The sequence below is a fragment of the Polyodon spathula genome, chromosome 30 (assembly GCF_017654505.1).
Source record: "Polyodon spathula isolate WHYD16114869_AA chromosome 30, ASM1765450v1, whole genome shotgun sequence".
Lineage (NCBI taxonomy): Eukaryota > Metazoa > Chordata > Actinopteri > Acipenseriformes > Polyodontidae > Polyodon > Polyodon spathula.
Window position 1 is genome coordinate 4,123,937 of NC_054563.1, and position 15,364 is coordinate 4,139,300.

General features: G+C 36.1%; 3 protein-coding genes across 3 annotated transcripts; all 3 read left to right on the plus strand.

Moving 5' to 3' along the window:
• Positions 1–4,728: 4,728 nt before the first annotated feature.
• On the plus strand, positions 4,729–5,688 carry LOC121302590 (odorant receptor 131-2-like). The gene has a single exon (XM_041232592.1). It carries the CDS (start codon positions 4,729–4,731, stop codon positions 5,686–5,688), a length of 960 nt encoding a protein of 319 aa, XP_041088526.1.
• Positions 5,689–8,647: 2,959 nt separating this feature from the next.
• LOC121302591 (odorant receptor 131-2-like) lies at positions 8,648–9,607 on the plus strand. Its single transcript, XM_041232593.1, has one exon. It carries the CDS (start codon positions 8,648–8,650, stop codon positions 9,605–9,607), a length of 960 nt encoding a protein of 319 aa, XP_041088527.1.
• A 3,745-nt stretch (positions 9,608–13,352) lies between these two features.
• On the plus strand, positions 13,353–14,288 carry or95a1 (odorant receptor, family 95, subfamily A, member 1). Its single transcript, XM_041232594.1, has one exon. The coding sequence runs from the start codon at positions 13,353–13,355 to the stop codon at positions 14,286–14,288; it is 936 nt and encodes a 311-aa protein (XP_041088528.1).
• Positions 14,289–15,364: the final 1,076 nt, after the last annotated feature.

The following is a 15,364-nucleotide window of genomic DNA, read 5'->3' on the forward strand; positions in this document are numbered from 1 at the left end:
AAGTCAAAATTCTGTTTGTTCAACTTTAGCAGAACAGTTTTTAGATGCTAGCACAGTTATCAGACCACTTGAGGCTACCTGTGTTCATGAAACTGTAAAGTCAATAAAAGAAGTTAGCACTCCCCATCGGGCGATTGTATTGTATAATCTGTGATAGCTGACCTCAGTACACATTAAAAGTAAAACTTCACTGGTCTAGGTCATCTTTAAATCATCAGCGGCTAGAGACCTGGAAAAAATCTTAGTGTTGATCAATTAAAAAAATAATTAGTTCAATTAAGCAATTGAGAAATGAGGTGGAACGGAAACCACGTGGTATAATGAAAACACAACAGTACAGAATAAGGCTGCAATTCTGTGAAGGGTTTCTGGTGACATAAATCACGAGAGTCCTATGAGAGTACAGTTTTGGGGTGTATTATGTGTTTTAACACATGACGATGTAAGAGACAGAAATTGTAGAACTAGCAGTGTTTAATTTTAACAATTGAAGAAGTGCTGAAGACTATGTGTATCGTTACTGTTGGTATTGATGTTGGTATCATCATCCTTCTATACACGGACCTCACACCACCACCATGCATAAGACTGTGAAACACCCACGTTTATAGAAAAAGTATCGGTCTCCATCTTATATAAAAAAGTGATGTTCTACATGTAAAATGTATATATACTTTCAACAGTGTTACTTCAATATGAAACAATAATGACACTTTCCAGAAGCAATCTGTCCCACGTGTGCAGTGGTAAACCAAATGCAAAGTTAAATTTAACCCATCAATTTCAATGACAGCCAAGTCAGATACCATTGTGTTCATGCAATATAATATATATATATATATATATATATTGCCTGAACCCAATATTATTTTTTCCTGATTTAAACATGGCTTATTAGAAAAAATGTAACCTCAGCAGTTGCATTGAGCTGGAGAACATCGAGGCATTAATATCCACATTAAAAACTAGACTGCTGGCAGGGGAGAGCTGTCTGGGTAGAGTTCAGCCAAATGATGACACCACAAGATAATATTGTGTAATTACAAAGTTTGTTCATTTCAAAATATGTATACACACTCATATTCTCCTACAGTCGCTGGCGCATAACTGACATTGACAAATCCGATTTCTAAAAAAATATAATCTTAAATGGTCTTGTAAATAAACACTTTATGCAGTTTATCCTTTTAATTTTACATTTATGCTTATGCTATTATATAATGCAGAAGCATGGGGAAAAAAGTGGTAACCTGTTAAATTATCCTTCAAAGGAAACCATTTAGAAATGTAGTTATGAAATAATATGAATTATGCTACATACATTGTCACACATAACTGTGAAACTGTTTATCCAAAATAAGATTGGACTCATACAAAAACTACAATATGGGACTATGCGTTCTTGTAGGTTTGGAGTGTTCAGAGTTATCATTGTGTAATGCATGCATGTTGTTTGCATTGCTATTGATGGGCAAAAAACAACCCTGAATAACGGGAACCCTTTGACACGGCAAACCTTACAGAAGTTAAAATCAGAATAAAGGAATTAAATAAACGCTGGACCACTACTATATTTACATTCAAATGTTTCTCAGTAATTTATCTTTTTCATAAAAAAAAAATAGTCAGCCGCAGTGCTACTAAAGTCCAGCAGATGGAACTAGTGAACTCCTCACACTGCTGGGCATTTTAAAGTACTGTATTTACAGTATAATCGTAAATCTCGAAAAACTAATCACTTCTAAATCTTTTGTAGTCATTTTTGTATTACTTTAGTATAAATACATGTTAATTTGGATTCATATGTTGTTTTTTCTGACTTTATGTGAACGAAAAGATACACATTTGCCCGTTTTCCCATTGGAAATAGTGATATTTTGAAATATCACTGTCCTGGTCACAAAAGCAAAGTTTGTGGGGAATAATAACCATTTTCTATACTTTTGAGGCATAAGCAATTAGGAAATAACACTTACTACTCAGGAACAAAAATTGTGTTACATAGTGTAGTTAGACAGTGCAAAAGAAGCTAGAAAGATTAACGAAAATACTAACTAATGTGTCTGCACCCTAAATGATAACCCTAATTTGTGAATTTCCACTGGCACAGAAACTGGGTGATCCACTCTCCAATGTCGTGCCTCAGGTGGATCAGACCGGAATAGTCCAGGTTTATTGTTAGGTCAGCTAGCCAGCAAGCAGTCTGGTAGAGAAGCAGCACAGCTGCACAGAGGTGACATCATCGCCCACACAGAGGAGCCCCAGGTGGGGCAGTGTTGAGCGAAGTTGATTTTCAGTTAAGATAGGAAAACTCACTTGTCTCCGCAGGTGCATTTGAAGCTCACAAAGGATTACGTTTATGTTGTGTGAATACTTTGCTAAATGAACAAGGGCCTTGCAATGTATCCAACCAAGACCTTGTTATAGAACTTTATTGTTTTTAATGTCCTGCTAAAGATCTGTCTCAAAATGAAAACACTGCAGTGTCATTGTTCTCTCTTGCTTTCCATGCTCTTTAAGCCTGATCTCTGTTATTAGCTGTAGTGTCTTTGCTCCTTCTAACTTTTTTTAACTGTATCTTATACTCATGATTCTATACGACATATGCATCAACAATGTTCTAGAATTTTCACATCCTAGCCTTGTATTTAATGTATTATGCATTATTTTTTACTGTATCTTGTAAAGCACTTTGTGATGGTGGTCCACTATGAAAGGTGTTATATAAAATAAAGATTGATTGATTGGTTATTATTATTATTATTATTATTATTATTATTATTATTATTATTATTATTTATTATTATTATTATTATTAGTTAATAAAATCATTTATTATACAAGTAACTATGCAATTACTTTACTTTCTACTTTTGCAATCAAAAATAAGAAAGAATTGATATCTCTGACTGTGTTTAAAAAAAACTGCATCCCCATTAAAAAAATGATATGAAAATGAATATCCAGCTGTCAGAGACAAGGGCAGTATCATGTTTGAACTTCCAACGTCTCACCATAGAGGAGGAAACCTGCCTGTCCAATCAATCAACGATAGTTATCTGAATTTGTTCTTCTGTTTGCAGTCTCCTCTGGGTGTGGGTGTTTTAATACTTATTACTGGTAAATGATTTTGTTGGATGTGGTGTGCTGATTCTGTGGAGACAATTCTACTTACAAACAGTTGCGGCTTTGTACACCTGTATCATATTCCCAGGGACTACAGCAATCATACAAATGTTCATATCCTCAGAGATTTCATGTTTTCATTCATCTCAATCTCTTTTTTTAAATTATTGGGGCACTTCTTTTAGACTAGGGGGAGGGGAATCGTATACTCTAGGCTCCTGCTGTGGAAAAAAATAGTAATAAAATGTGGGCAGATGACAGCAATGTGACACAATGTTACTTTTGAAATATTAGTATTAGGACAGAAGCCCTACTCAAAATAAGCACTGGCCATTTGAAGCAGGTGACGCCTGTGTGCCATGGTGATAACCCTGCAGCCATGTTCTAAGCCAGTGTTAGCCTCATCGTATATAGCCAAGACTGGGTCTTGCACTCCCAGTGCTAACCAAACAGACGCTGCTCTAAACCCTACACCAGGTCTACTGGGACACCGAAGTTGTGTGCTGGTTCCAGTAACCTGGACACCCAGAAGACCAGGAGAGTCCAGTCACGGTGACGCCACAAGGAAGTTATAGAGCCTCCTGTAGGCACTTGCAATGCCTTATTTTGTTTGCTTATAAGCGCACTTGCGAGTCACCTCAAAGATCTCAATACAGCCTCTTCTACAGAAATGATGGGTGGAAGTGAATATCTCAGGTAAGTGCTGTATTCCCACTCTATTCAAGCTGTCATTTAAACAGGCTCACTCTCTTCCCCATGACCGTGGGGGACCGGACCCACAGGGCTTGTTAAAGCAGCTTGTCACCAGTTTGATGAATCTCTTCACCTTGGTTTTGTTTGTGACTCTATTGGTCTTTAATCATTAATAACCGTCACCTGTCACATTACTGTCAAGGTACTGTTTTGATTCCTAATTAACGATATAGATGCTAGTTTGCAGAGTAATAAGACACAGCTTCCCAGTGCATATATATTCCGAGCCATTGACTACAGGTGTCTTGTTTGATCCTGGGAAAGCAACTGAAGAACCTAAAAGGTACTTTCTTTATTACTGCTGAAGCACATTGTTGAGCAGTTCTAGAGGTTTGTGTTGTACCTTTCTGCCATGCGTTGTGCCATTATGTAAATGTACTAAATGTAAAAGGTGGTTTTGGTGGTTTTTTTAATTTTATTTCTTGTACTTAAATATTGAGCTGCACATGCTTATCATGGAAGGACACAATCTATTGTGTGTTTTGGCACGGTTTATAAAAACTCTCATTATATGATATTAGAATTTCATAATTACATATGTTTATGGGTAGCAGCTAACCTAAGGTCTATTTGAACCCATATGAAAATCAGCAGCTGCTAAAATCCTTTTAATTTGTGCAATTTTCATGACAGTTAAACAGCTGTTTACATTTGTTATAATAAGGTTTTAAAATTAATTTTCACTGTTATTAACGTTAGTGCAATTTCCACTTTATAAATGACCATCTGTATTTTTATTTAACCTTTTAAATATAACAATATGAATTTCAAAACAGTTCTTTATTTTATAGCATTGCCGAACCATTTTTTTAAACGTGTTCTTCTATTTTATTTTAAGCAAGAAAGAATATGGTGAATGTTTCTGGACAGGGTCTGGACAGTCTGATACACCAACAGGAATTCGTGGTGGAGAAGGACTGGGTGTTCGTGCTAAAGGCAGCATTTGCAGTGGCAACCCCCGTTTTCTTTATCTATGTGAACTGCATCATGCTATTTACCCTGTACAGCAAAGCCAGCTTCCGAGAGACCTCCCGCTACATTCTCTTTGCCCACATGCTGTTCAACGATTCCATTCTTCTGATGTCCAGCGTGATTCACTATATTCTCGCTACAGCATTTCAGCATATAATGAGGGCAGCGTGTATTTTCCTTGTTATAATAACAGGTACCACCTTCATAAACTCCCCTCTGAATCTTGCAGTGATGGCGCTTGAGCGCTATATAGCCATTTGCCTCCCTTTGAGACACGCTGAAATAACTACTCCTAAAAGAACTGGAGTGGTCATCGGAGTCATCTGGGTTTTGTCTTCACTAGAATATATGAGTGACCTCTTGGCCGTGTTCAGCACACAACCCTCCAGTTTTTTTTTGTTGCCTGTGTATTGCACACGTGAGAAGCTGTTCGGCCTGAAATGGCAGCCAGTTATGAGACAAGTATTTGATTGTTTATTTTTTCTGTTTGTGTCTTGCATTATAACATACACATACGTTGCAATAATGGTGCAAGCCAGGTCTGCCAGCTCAGATAAAGCGTCAGCGTCGAAGGCGCGCAACACTGTGCTGCTGCACGGCGTTCAACTGTTGCTGTGTCTCTCTTCTTTTCTGTACGGTGTTATCGAAGTCCTGCTGGCGCGACTGGATGGGTCTTCCTTCATCTGCCTGCGATATATTAGCTTTGTGGTGCTGATCCTTTTTCCAAGGTGTTTGAGTCCTCTGATATACGGTCTAAGAGATGAGAAGTTCAGGAAGCTTTTTAAATATTATTTTACTTTTGCCTCAAGCAAAATTAAACCCATTGGAGACAACTAAATGAAAGGTTTAGAGGCAAGAAATGAGTCCCACTGTTAAGTAAAACTGGTCCACGACTTCAAAAACACCTTACAGGGTAAAAATGATCAGCTAGTCAAGTAGACAAAAACTTTGGATTGTACTTTATCAGCGTGAAGCCAACATATTGGTCAACTTTCCTTAAAATTGAAATTTGGCCCAACGATCTGTTCTATATGATTAATGTTGCATAGGATGCAAATTAGCTGTGCAGAAATGATGGCTGAAGTTGTACCTTTCTATTGCTGATTCTTGTAATAATATTCAGTATGTTGCCATTCTAACAAAAAAAGCAATCAATAAAGTGAACTCTTCATTTAAAATGAACTCTGTTTCCTATTGAGGCTGAAGCGAGTTGCGTCTGCAAGTCACGTTGAAGCAGTTCTGTCCTGGCTGTGAGTTAAACAAATATTACTCAGCACGACACATGGGGTGTAAAGTCTTTCAGTATCATGGGGAGACTACAAGTGGAGCCTCGTCCGGATATCAGGCTTGTACTTACAGGCAATGCTAAACAAGCCCAAATGTGCTATTCAAATCCTTGGCTGGGTTTACATTCTTCCTGATGTATCGTGTTCTTAAAACTGGACAGCCCAATACATTCACTTTTATTTTCATGTTCACTGAATTTTATTTATTTTTGGTCTGTAATTATTATTTTTTTATATCAGAAATAAAAAAAAAACCCTCAATAAAATAAAAAAATAGCAGCCTGTCAAAGAAAAATACACATATCCCCCTGAATATACAGAGTGTGTGTAATGAAAACATTCTGATCTACAGCAGCAAGTGGTAATCTCTTAAACCGTGCATAAGCATATTAGGCCACCTAATTCATATCAAATTACCTGAATATGAGTGAAATCATAAGGTCGTTGATCACTATCCTCCATATAGAAGCAGATGAATACATTCAAAGGGTTTATCTTGTCTTGTTATATTATGTTATAATGCCGTCTTATACATTGCATAGTTTTTAAATACAGCATAGTATGTAAAAGTTTTTTTTTGTTTGTTTTGTTTTTTGTACAGTAATACATGCCTTGACCTGAAAAACTCATTTAAACCCCTTAAGGTACACAATGAATTGAGCGCTTGTTGTTCAAACGGTTTCTTCTTCAAACACATTTGCGAGTGACTCAGTTATCACGAGGAGGAAACCGGAGTAAACAGAAAGCTGGCATGATTGTATTTGTGGGACACATATGTCCCTTGTACCTTAAATGGTTCAGTGTAACACTGAAGAATCCAGCCAGCTTTGGAAGCAAGTCTACAATGGAAATGTAACTTTCCTCAATAACTCTGTAAGAACATCCACAGCTGACTGTTGTCTTGCAGTACAAAAATCAACTTGAGAACGACTTGACAGCTTTTATTATGGGAATCTGCCCAGAGCCCATTCCTTCCTTTCAGTAAATGCTTGTGATAAGTCACCAGGCGCTTTGAGATGCTCGCATTTACAAACAGACCCGTGGATTAAAAGGAATGGACGGCCAGTTAAGTACTCAGTAGATTGCTACAGCTATGAAATCCTAACCACACACGGGCTATGCAACGTTGGGACCTAAATAATTAGAGAATCAATTATTTATAGTCAATAAATTTTGTTCGTTATAAAATTATCTTCACAGGTGTCGGAGTCTCTTGCACGTATTATGTAATGTATAAATTATGCATCTCCTTGTTACAACTTTCAGTCACGATTGAAAAGACAGCAGACCTAACAGACTTTAATAGACAGCAGCTAAGTGGTGCTCTGTTGGCTGGTTGTCAAGTACACCAGGCAAGTTCTGTTTTGTTTAACTTATCGATGTTGACATTGCAAGTGGTTTCCAATTCACACACTTAGAGACTTCAAATATATTGAAAACATGAACACACGTACAGTATAATGATGGTTAGTTAACAGTTCTAAGACAATCTGATTGTATCTCATCTCAGTTTAATATGTACCAGTATTGTCCAATTAGTGTTGTAGTTTAATCACCTGGAAAGGGTCGGTTTTGTCAACAGTTCTTAAATATTTAACGCATTATTCTCTGGAGAAACTGTCCTGGCAAATTAGTTCTATATAAATGCTTTGTTTGCATCCACAGTGTTTTCAAATGGTTCAGTCTGAGGATATCTAAAGATGCATTAAAGGTAATTAGTTACCAACTCTTAATTGTATCTTGCAATAAATTACATGAAAAATAGAAACAAAGTCGCCAGAATCTAAGCATATGAAAGAACATATGTAACCATGTTGTTAGAATATAACAATGAAGAGTACAGATTTTTTTAAACCAGCAGCAAAGTTGTTCTGTAACCTGGAAGAATTTATCGCAATGAATATTCAAAGGTTATATCATTTATGTTAATATTTAATCATAATAATCGTTATGTATGTATTCTTTGTTTTATGCAAAAGCATTTTGATGTTAATTTATTTTAATGCTTTAACCAAATCAATATTAACAATTACTACAATGAAAACAAAATTACAGGTAATTTATTTGTTATTTATTGCACTATAATTCATGTTACTTAGTATCTGGTTCACAGAAAGTATGCCCTTATTATTTTGCAAAGATAAGCTTTTAAATTAAAAAAGAACAGAATCTTTCCAATATATAAGTAATGATATATATATATATATATATATATATATATATATATATATATATATATATATATATATATATATATATATATATTTTTTTTTTTTTTTATTTTTTTTTTTTTTTTTTAAATTGCACTGCAAAGATTGGTTCAACGTTCAATGTGACACTTTTGCAGAAATCGGTTTTGTAGGTATATGAAGTGAAAATAACCCACAACATTCTTATTTTGGACGTATTTATTGATATATAATATTTATGGTATTACATTGACTGAAGATTTGACTTTGTTTTTCTTGGATCCTAATCGCATTTCTTTACACAAATCTAGGGTATACAGCATGGCCCTTAACACTACCAAAAGTAACGTCAGTACCACTGCAGAAGCACTACAGGGAACCATCGCGATTGCTACTTTTCAGACTGCGTTTTCACAGACAGTGGTCTGCGTCTTGCTATATGTGAACTGTGCCATGATCTTCACATTCTTCAAAAAGGAGGCCTTTCGAGAGAACGCACGCTACATGCTGTTTGCTCACATGCTGCTCGTCGATACGATGCAGCTGGCGTTGGTTGATTTGTCTGTCCTGCTAGTCTGTTGCCGCATCTTCCCACCTGACGGAGTGCGCATCCTTCTGAGTATGTTAATGTTCGCTTTATCCTATCACACACCTCTGACTCTAACTGCAATGTGTTTGGAACGCTATGTGGCTATTTGTATGCCACTAAGGCATGCCGATATCTCTACGGTCAAAGCTGCCTGGGTTAGTATTGGGGTTGTTTGGGTTATTGGCTGGGTCCCCCCCTACATTGATCTTTTTATTGTCATAGCAACAGAGCGACCACCTATTTACACAGAAGGCGCATATGTATTTTACGAAATTATGTTGCGGTACCCGTGGCAATACATCCTGAGGTCAAGCATTTGTCTGTTCTATTTTGGAGTAATAGCCGGAATTGTGGCATTCACCTATATTCAGATAATACGGGTAGCTAGATCTGCTTCAGCAGATAAGAACTCCACATCCAAAGCTGCCAACACGATAATCATGCATGCTATTCAGTTAGTGTTTTCTATACTCGTATTTATTTGCCCTCTTATAGAAGCGGAGGTAAAGAAAATAGACACGCAAAGCCTATTAAGGTTGCGGTATTTTCACTTCATTGTGTTTACTTTGTTCCCGCGCTGTTTAAGTCCACTTATCTACGGTCTGAGGGATGAAAAATTCAGTAGGGTGCTTAAATATTATATTATTTGTGGATTGACAAAAACAGTGGTCCCAGTTGCAGTAGACATGTAGGCGTTGACATTGTTAACTGTTTATTAATTATCTTGTAATAAAATATAAACACTGTATCCCAACTACTAGGTCTGCTCTTCTCGTAGCCCCGTGAACTATGAACTAACTGCAGGTAAATTAGTCTAATATTGTATTTGTAAGTAACTCTCATTATAGTTCTAACCTGCTGCCCCTCTAATTGATTGCTCAGGTGACACAGACAATAGCAGATCCAATAACCCGAAAGAATATAGAACATCATTTTCATTGTGGCCCTATACAATTAGTTTCTTGTTGAACGTGTTTCAGTAAACCTTTACATTAGTAACGAGAACAAAATAAATGACAGGACATGTTGAGCCCTTAGATTGCAGAAGTGTGTGATTTTTTTTCTCTCTTTAAATTAGTATGTAACCTTTTTTTTTTTTTTTTTTTTTTGTCAGGCTTTAAACAAAACGCAGGTAGCCGGTTTTACAAGTCAGCAATAGAAATATTTCTTGGTTTGATTTTTGCATCACTAAATTACTCTGATGAGGACATTTCTAAAGAACATTTTAGAGGGATTTTGAATCTTTTTACATTCAAACTAGTTAATTGCATATTTCATCAGAGAGTGAAAACGTCATGTTCTTAATAATCTTCAGACCCACTGCTTCTCAGAAAAGTAGGCCTGCAATATAATGCTGTATACTTTTGATGGATATTTACCCTAAAGTCAAGTTATGTCAGTCAGTCCTCAAAAGGGTTGAGTTTTCTCTCTGCAAAGGGCTAAACAATTTAAAATCCTGTGATATGTATTTCATGTACTTTACTTTAACTCCCTTTTACAGTACATCTTTAGAAAAGGGTATAGATTTTAATACACAAAGAATATTACATGTACATGTGCCTTTGTTTTCAGTAACGCCTATTGAAAGTCTAATTAGCTTCTATGTAGAGAAAACACACTTTAATGTTATTAAAATAAAAAAATGCTTATGTTTTGTTGTTGTTTTCTTCTTTAAATGTATCATGTAGGAAAACATGCTCAGTGGAACAAAACGCTTTGAAAAACCAGAAGCACCTGTGTTCTCTGGTTGTGTCTTACTTGTAAAACTAGTTGAGTTGTTAATTAGTTCCTCTGCTTGTGTGTTGAATGTTTACACAAGAGATACCTGCATCCTGAGAACACTACAGAAGCACAGAAACTCTAATGAGGCAATTAAAACAATGCCAGCCGTGCTGTGATTTATGACAATATCGAAAACATCTTCTGTGCAGTAAATCCAGGGTTCAAAAAGAGTTTTATCTGAGGCCCTGCCGTTCAGTTGCATTAGTCACTGTAGCCCACTATAGCACTTATTAAGAAAAATTACACATTCAAAACATTTTTAAGCCTGTAACACTGTAAATAAATTTTACTGTTGCTTTGTGTTTTTATATATATATATATATATATATATGTGTGTGTGTGTGTGTGTGTGTGTGTGTGTGTGTGTGTGTGTGTGTTGTTGCTCACGCAGTTTGGGAACCTCTGTAGTACATTACAGTAAAAATAAAAAGAAGTATATGACTTTTGATACATGACTATTGAGCTTGAAAGCAGTCAGAGGTGAAGACGGGAGAGGCAAGTCACCATGCAGCAGTAAAGCGCATTGTGTCCATGTTTAAACATGTACAATAAGCACAGCAGCACTGACTTACAGTCGCGTGTAGTCTGGGTAAAAAAATTCTAAGAACTCCCAGGTCATCTAATGGCTGTTTTACCAAACTGGACAGACAGCTCTGTTTTAAACTGACACACAGCAAGCAGTGTTATTTTTGTGTCGACTTCAATTCCTAAAAGGAGAGCCCTTGATATGCATAAACAGGAATTATTTACTAATTTCTTGATAAAGCTGAGGAAACTGAAAGTCACTTTGTTGCTTGGAACTTGGTTTCAGGAGACTAGTTTTCAGGCCACTGCATGACACACCTGGGGAGACCTGAGGGGTTTGATACAGCAAAATTATATCTTAAACTAGGTCTCCTGGAACCAGATTTCAAGCCCCTGTAAAAAACACACACACACACACACACACACACACACACACACACACACACACACACACACACAAATAAACAGCTCAGATATTTATTTAGGGGTTGAAGAGTCGTCTAAAGTTGGTTATTTTACTTATTTTAGAATTAAATTTGGTGTTTTTACTTTCAGACAACAATGACAATTTGGAGCTTTAAGAATCTAGTCCTAAATGTCTTTTTTAGAATTAAAACCCTTCTTGAATCTGATACATGTCCCATAGAGTTCACCGGTTTTATTCTAGACTGGAAATAACTAACTGCTGTTAAAGGAATACTATTTCTTTCTTTACCTGTTTAATTTGATGCTGCGTGTGTTCTCTATAATTCTCTTATGATGTTTCTGCTGAGATCACAACATTAAATAAAATCAACGTCGGAAAATACTTGTTGATGTTGAATTGCTTTATATATATATATAAATATATAAATAAATATATAAATATGTGCCACAGATGTCAGAAGCAATGCAGCCAATCCAAAAAATGAATTCTTACTTAGATGCCTGGATTGGCCAATAAAAACAAAGTACTTATTGAGGTACCAAGTCAGTTCTGACTCAGCTCAGGTGAGTGAGAATGATGGTAATTATATATGTAATCTGTCTAATGTGCTTTTATATAACACATGCTCTGAAACATATTTTTTAAACAAGCTGTAGTTTATGTTTAGATTATATTGGTGAAAAAAAATGTGTTATTAATAAACACAGCTATGGCCAAAAGTTTAGCATCACCCTATAGAATAAATAAACTGTGCTTCATAAACTCAAATGAAACTGGCTGAATAATGTTACGGTAACATATTGAATTGCATACCACTTTGTAGTTTTCCATAAAACTGACAAAAATTGAAAAATGTGACATTTCGAAATCTAACGTGAAATACTGTACTATGAGTATGGCTTCCGGAAAACTTTTGAGATGTAAGTTTGTAGTTTCTTTGATTACATGATGTTGAATAATCAAAATTACGTTCATGTTGTTTTTTTTTTGTTTTAGTTTTATTTAAATTATGTCCTAAAATTCTAGGTGATGCAAAACTTTTGGCCATAGCTGTATACTATCTGCAGAAGACTGTAACCACACTAGACTTTCTATTATCATTCATTATAAAAATTATGCATGTAGCGTAAAACTATTTATCCCCTGAGAAAAATGAGCTGACAAAATAATGAAAAGACACCTCCTAGAACAGTGACATGTCCTTGTCCCCCAAGGACACCAGCATATAAAACATGAGCCTTTAGGTCCCTGTATCCCAACATGCTTCAGTGTGCTCATGGTGGTAAGTTTTATTATCACAATTCACATAAACTGTGCCGGTAACTAGCTCTGCTAAAGCTTGGTTAGACTCTTCAGGACGCGGACTGACTTTTAGCTGAATCATTTCTCACTCAGTATATTTGGTTCTTAAGGTATTTCTGCACACTTAAATGAAGAAAACCAAAGCAAAATCAATGCTGAGACAAAATCCCTTTACCCATTTGATGTGGTTAATGATTTTTGTTTTATTGGTGGACTTTAAACGTATCCTCTGGGCTGTTTCTCGTTGTATAACAGTTTTTTAAAGATGAGATTCAGCAAAAGTAAAAACAAAATAGCGATCTATTATTTTATGCATGCTTTTCTTTTTTTTTTTAAAGGCAAGTAACTGCTGTTCCATTTTCTTCTTTTGGCAGGTGGTGTTTATTTAATAATAATAACCCATGGAGAACTTGACTGTGCTCCATGCAAATGTTACCCAGTCAACCTTCACTTTGACTGCAGTCACTGTATTTAAGATGTGTGTGGTCATCCCCTTCTTCTGTGTCTTCATGTATTGCATTATTCTGATGCTCTACACTTTTTACTCACAAAGGCAGTTCTGGCAGAGTGGCCGCTACGTATTGTTTGCCCACATGCTAGTGAACGATACCATCCACCTCTTTTTCGGTATAGTGTTATTCCTTTTGTTCAAGGCCGAAGTCCAAATCCCTTTTGTGTACTGCCAACTCCTAATATTCATATCTAGTGTATCTTACATGGTCACCCCCATCAATTTGGCGACCATGTCTCTGGAGCGCTACATCGCTATCTGCAACCCACTGCGGCATGCTGAAATATGCAGGGTGGAGAGAAGCTGGATTGTGATATCAGTGTTTTGGATCATTAGTTGTGTCCCTTCCATTGCGCACTTTTCTTTGGAAGGACCGTTGGCTGATAAAGATATTTATCCTGGAACACTCTGCAGAAAGCAGAATGCTAATTCATCACCTAGTCAAAAACTTGCAAATGTCATCACTAGCGGACTGTGTTTTGCTGTGGTTGTCATCATTGTTCTCTACACTTATGTCAGAATCTTGCTAGAGACTAGGAAAGTCAGGGCAGATAAAGTTTCTGCTATGAAAGCTCTCAAAACGGTACTATTGCATGGGATTCAGCTGGGTTTATGCATGCTATCATTCACCTACCCTGTCACTGAAGATATCATTCAACGTCAGGACATTTGGTTTAAGGACCATATCGGCTTTTTAAATTACTTTTCTTTCATGTTGATGCCGAGGTTTCTCAGCCCCTTAATATATGGGGTGCGGGATGAGGCTTTCAAAAAACAAATGAAACAAAACTTGCCTTGCTATTCCTCAAAAATGACACCTGAGTAAGGCAGAGTGGAATATTGAGTTCTGCTATATGTCTTTTAGTCAAAGGATTCAGATTTATTTGCTGCCTTATTTAAAAGGCTCTTTCATTGACAAAGCTATTTTGCTTCCACGCTGGGTACTGAATGACACCATGCAAAGCTAAATGAAAAAAAAAGACCTGTATTAAACCTCACGTGAGTAAGAGCCTGGCAGCTCATCATTGTAGCAGCACATTTCAAAAGGTTGTTCTAACTGCTAGACTGGATGCATGGCAAGACAATTCCTGCCCCCCAAGTTTGACTGTTTTTTCTCAGAACAGATCAGATACTGTATGGTACAATGAAGGCAATGCTATCCACAAAATAAACAGTTGGTACCATTTTTAAAAAATATATTATTATTTATTGGGTAACAGGAATTGCAAGTAGAGTATAAGGCTTACTTAGTTAATCAAGTAATATGCAGTAACATACTGAGAGTAATAATTCAATCAGGCACTGACAATGGATAGCAATGTCCCAGGTCTTCCACCATGGCCCATACACTGATGGAAAAAAGATTAATAGTGATTGCTCGGACAGGGTGAGTCAGATGTAGTACAATCCAATGACAAGCGTTTTGCGAAAAACTTTCAACATATTCAATGTGTTCATCTTTATTTATTTATATTTAAATATATTTATGAAAAGCATAAATTTCTTAATAACTTCTGAATAGTGACAATTGTGTCTTTCTTAGTGAAAACAATTTCAATAGATGACTACAGTTTATAGAAAATATATATATACTTTTTTATGTACAAAAAAGGTTTAAATGATTAAAAATGTAATGTAATATAATGACTGGGGGCCACATAGAAATAAAATGTCTTATTTTTACTTTGTAAATAAATGAATAAACTGAAACTTGATAGCTCACCTCCAGCGCGACACATTTTTGCAACAGACTCAGTTAATAAATGTACTAAAAGGTACTGTACCCCAATGAGCTGTACACCTCTCTGTAAATCATTGTAAACTGTTGTATGCATTATCCTATCCTATGTGTACTGATGAATAAAGACATGTTTTATCATAAAAGTCTGCTTTAACTTGAAC

Coding starts and splice junctions, on each gene's coding strand:
- LOC121302590 (XM_041232592.1), top strand. CDS start 4,729: ATGGTGAATGTTTCTGGACAGGGTCTGGACAGTCTGATACACCAACAG.
- LOC121302591 (XM_041232593.1), top strand. CDS start 8,648: ATGGCCCTTAACACTACCAAAAGTAACGTCAGTACCACTGCAGAAGCA.
- or95a1 (XM_041232594.1), top strand. CDS start 13,353: ATGGAGAACTTGACTGTGCTCCATGCAAATGTTACCCAGTCAACCTTC.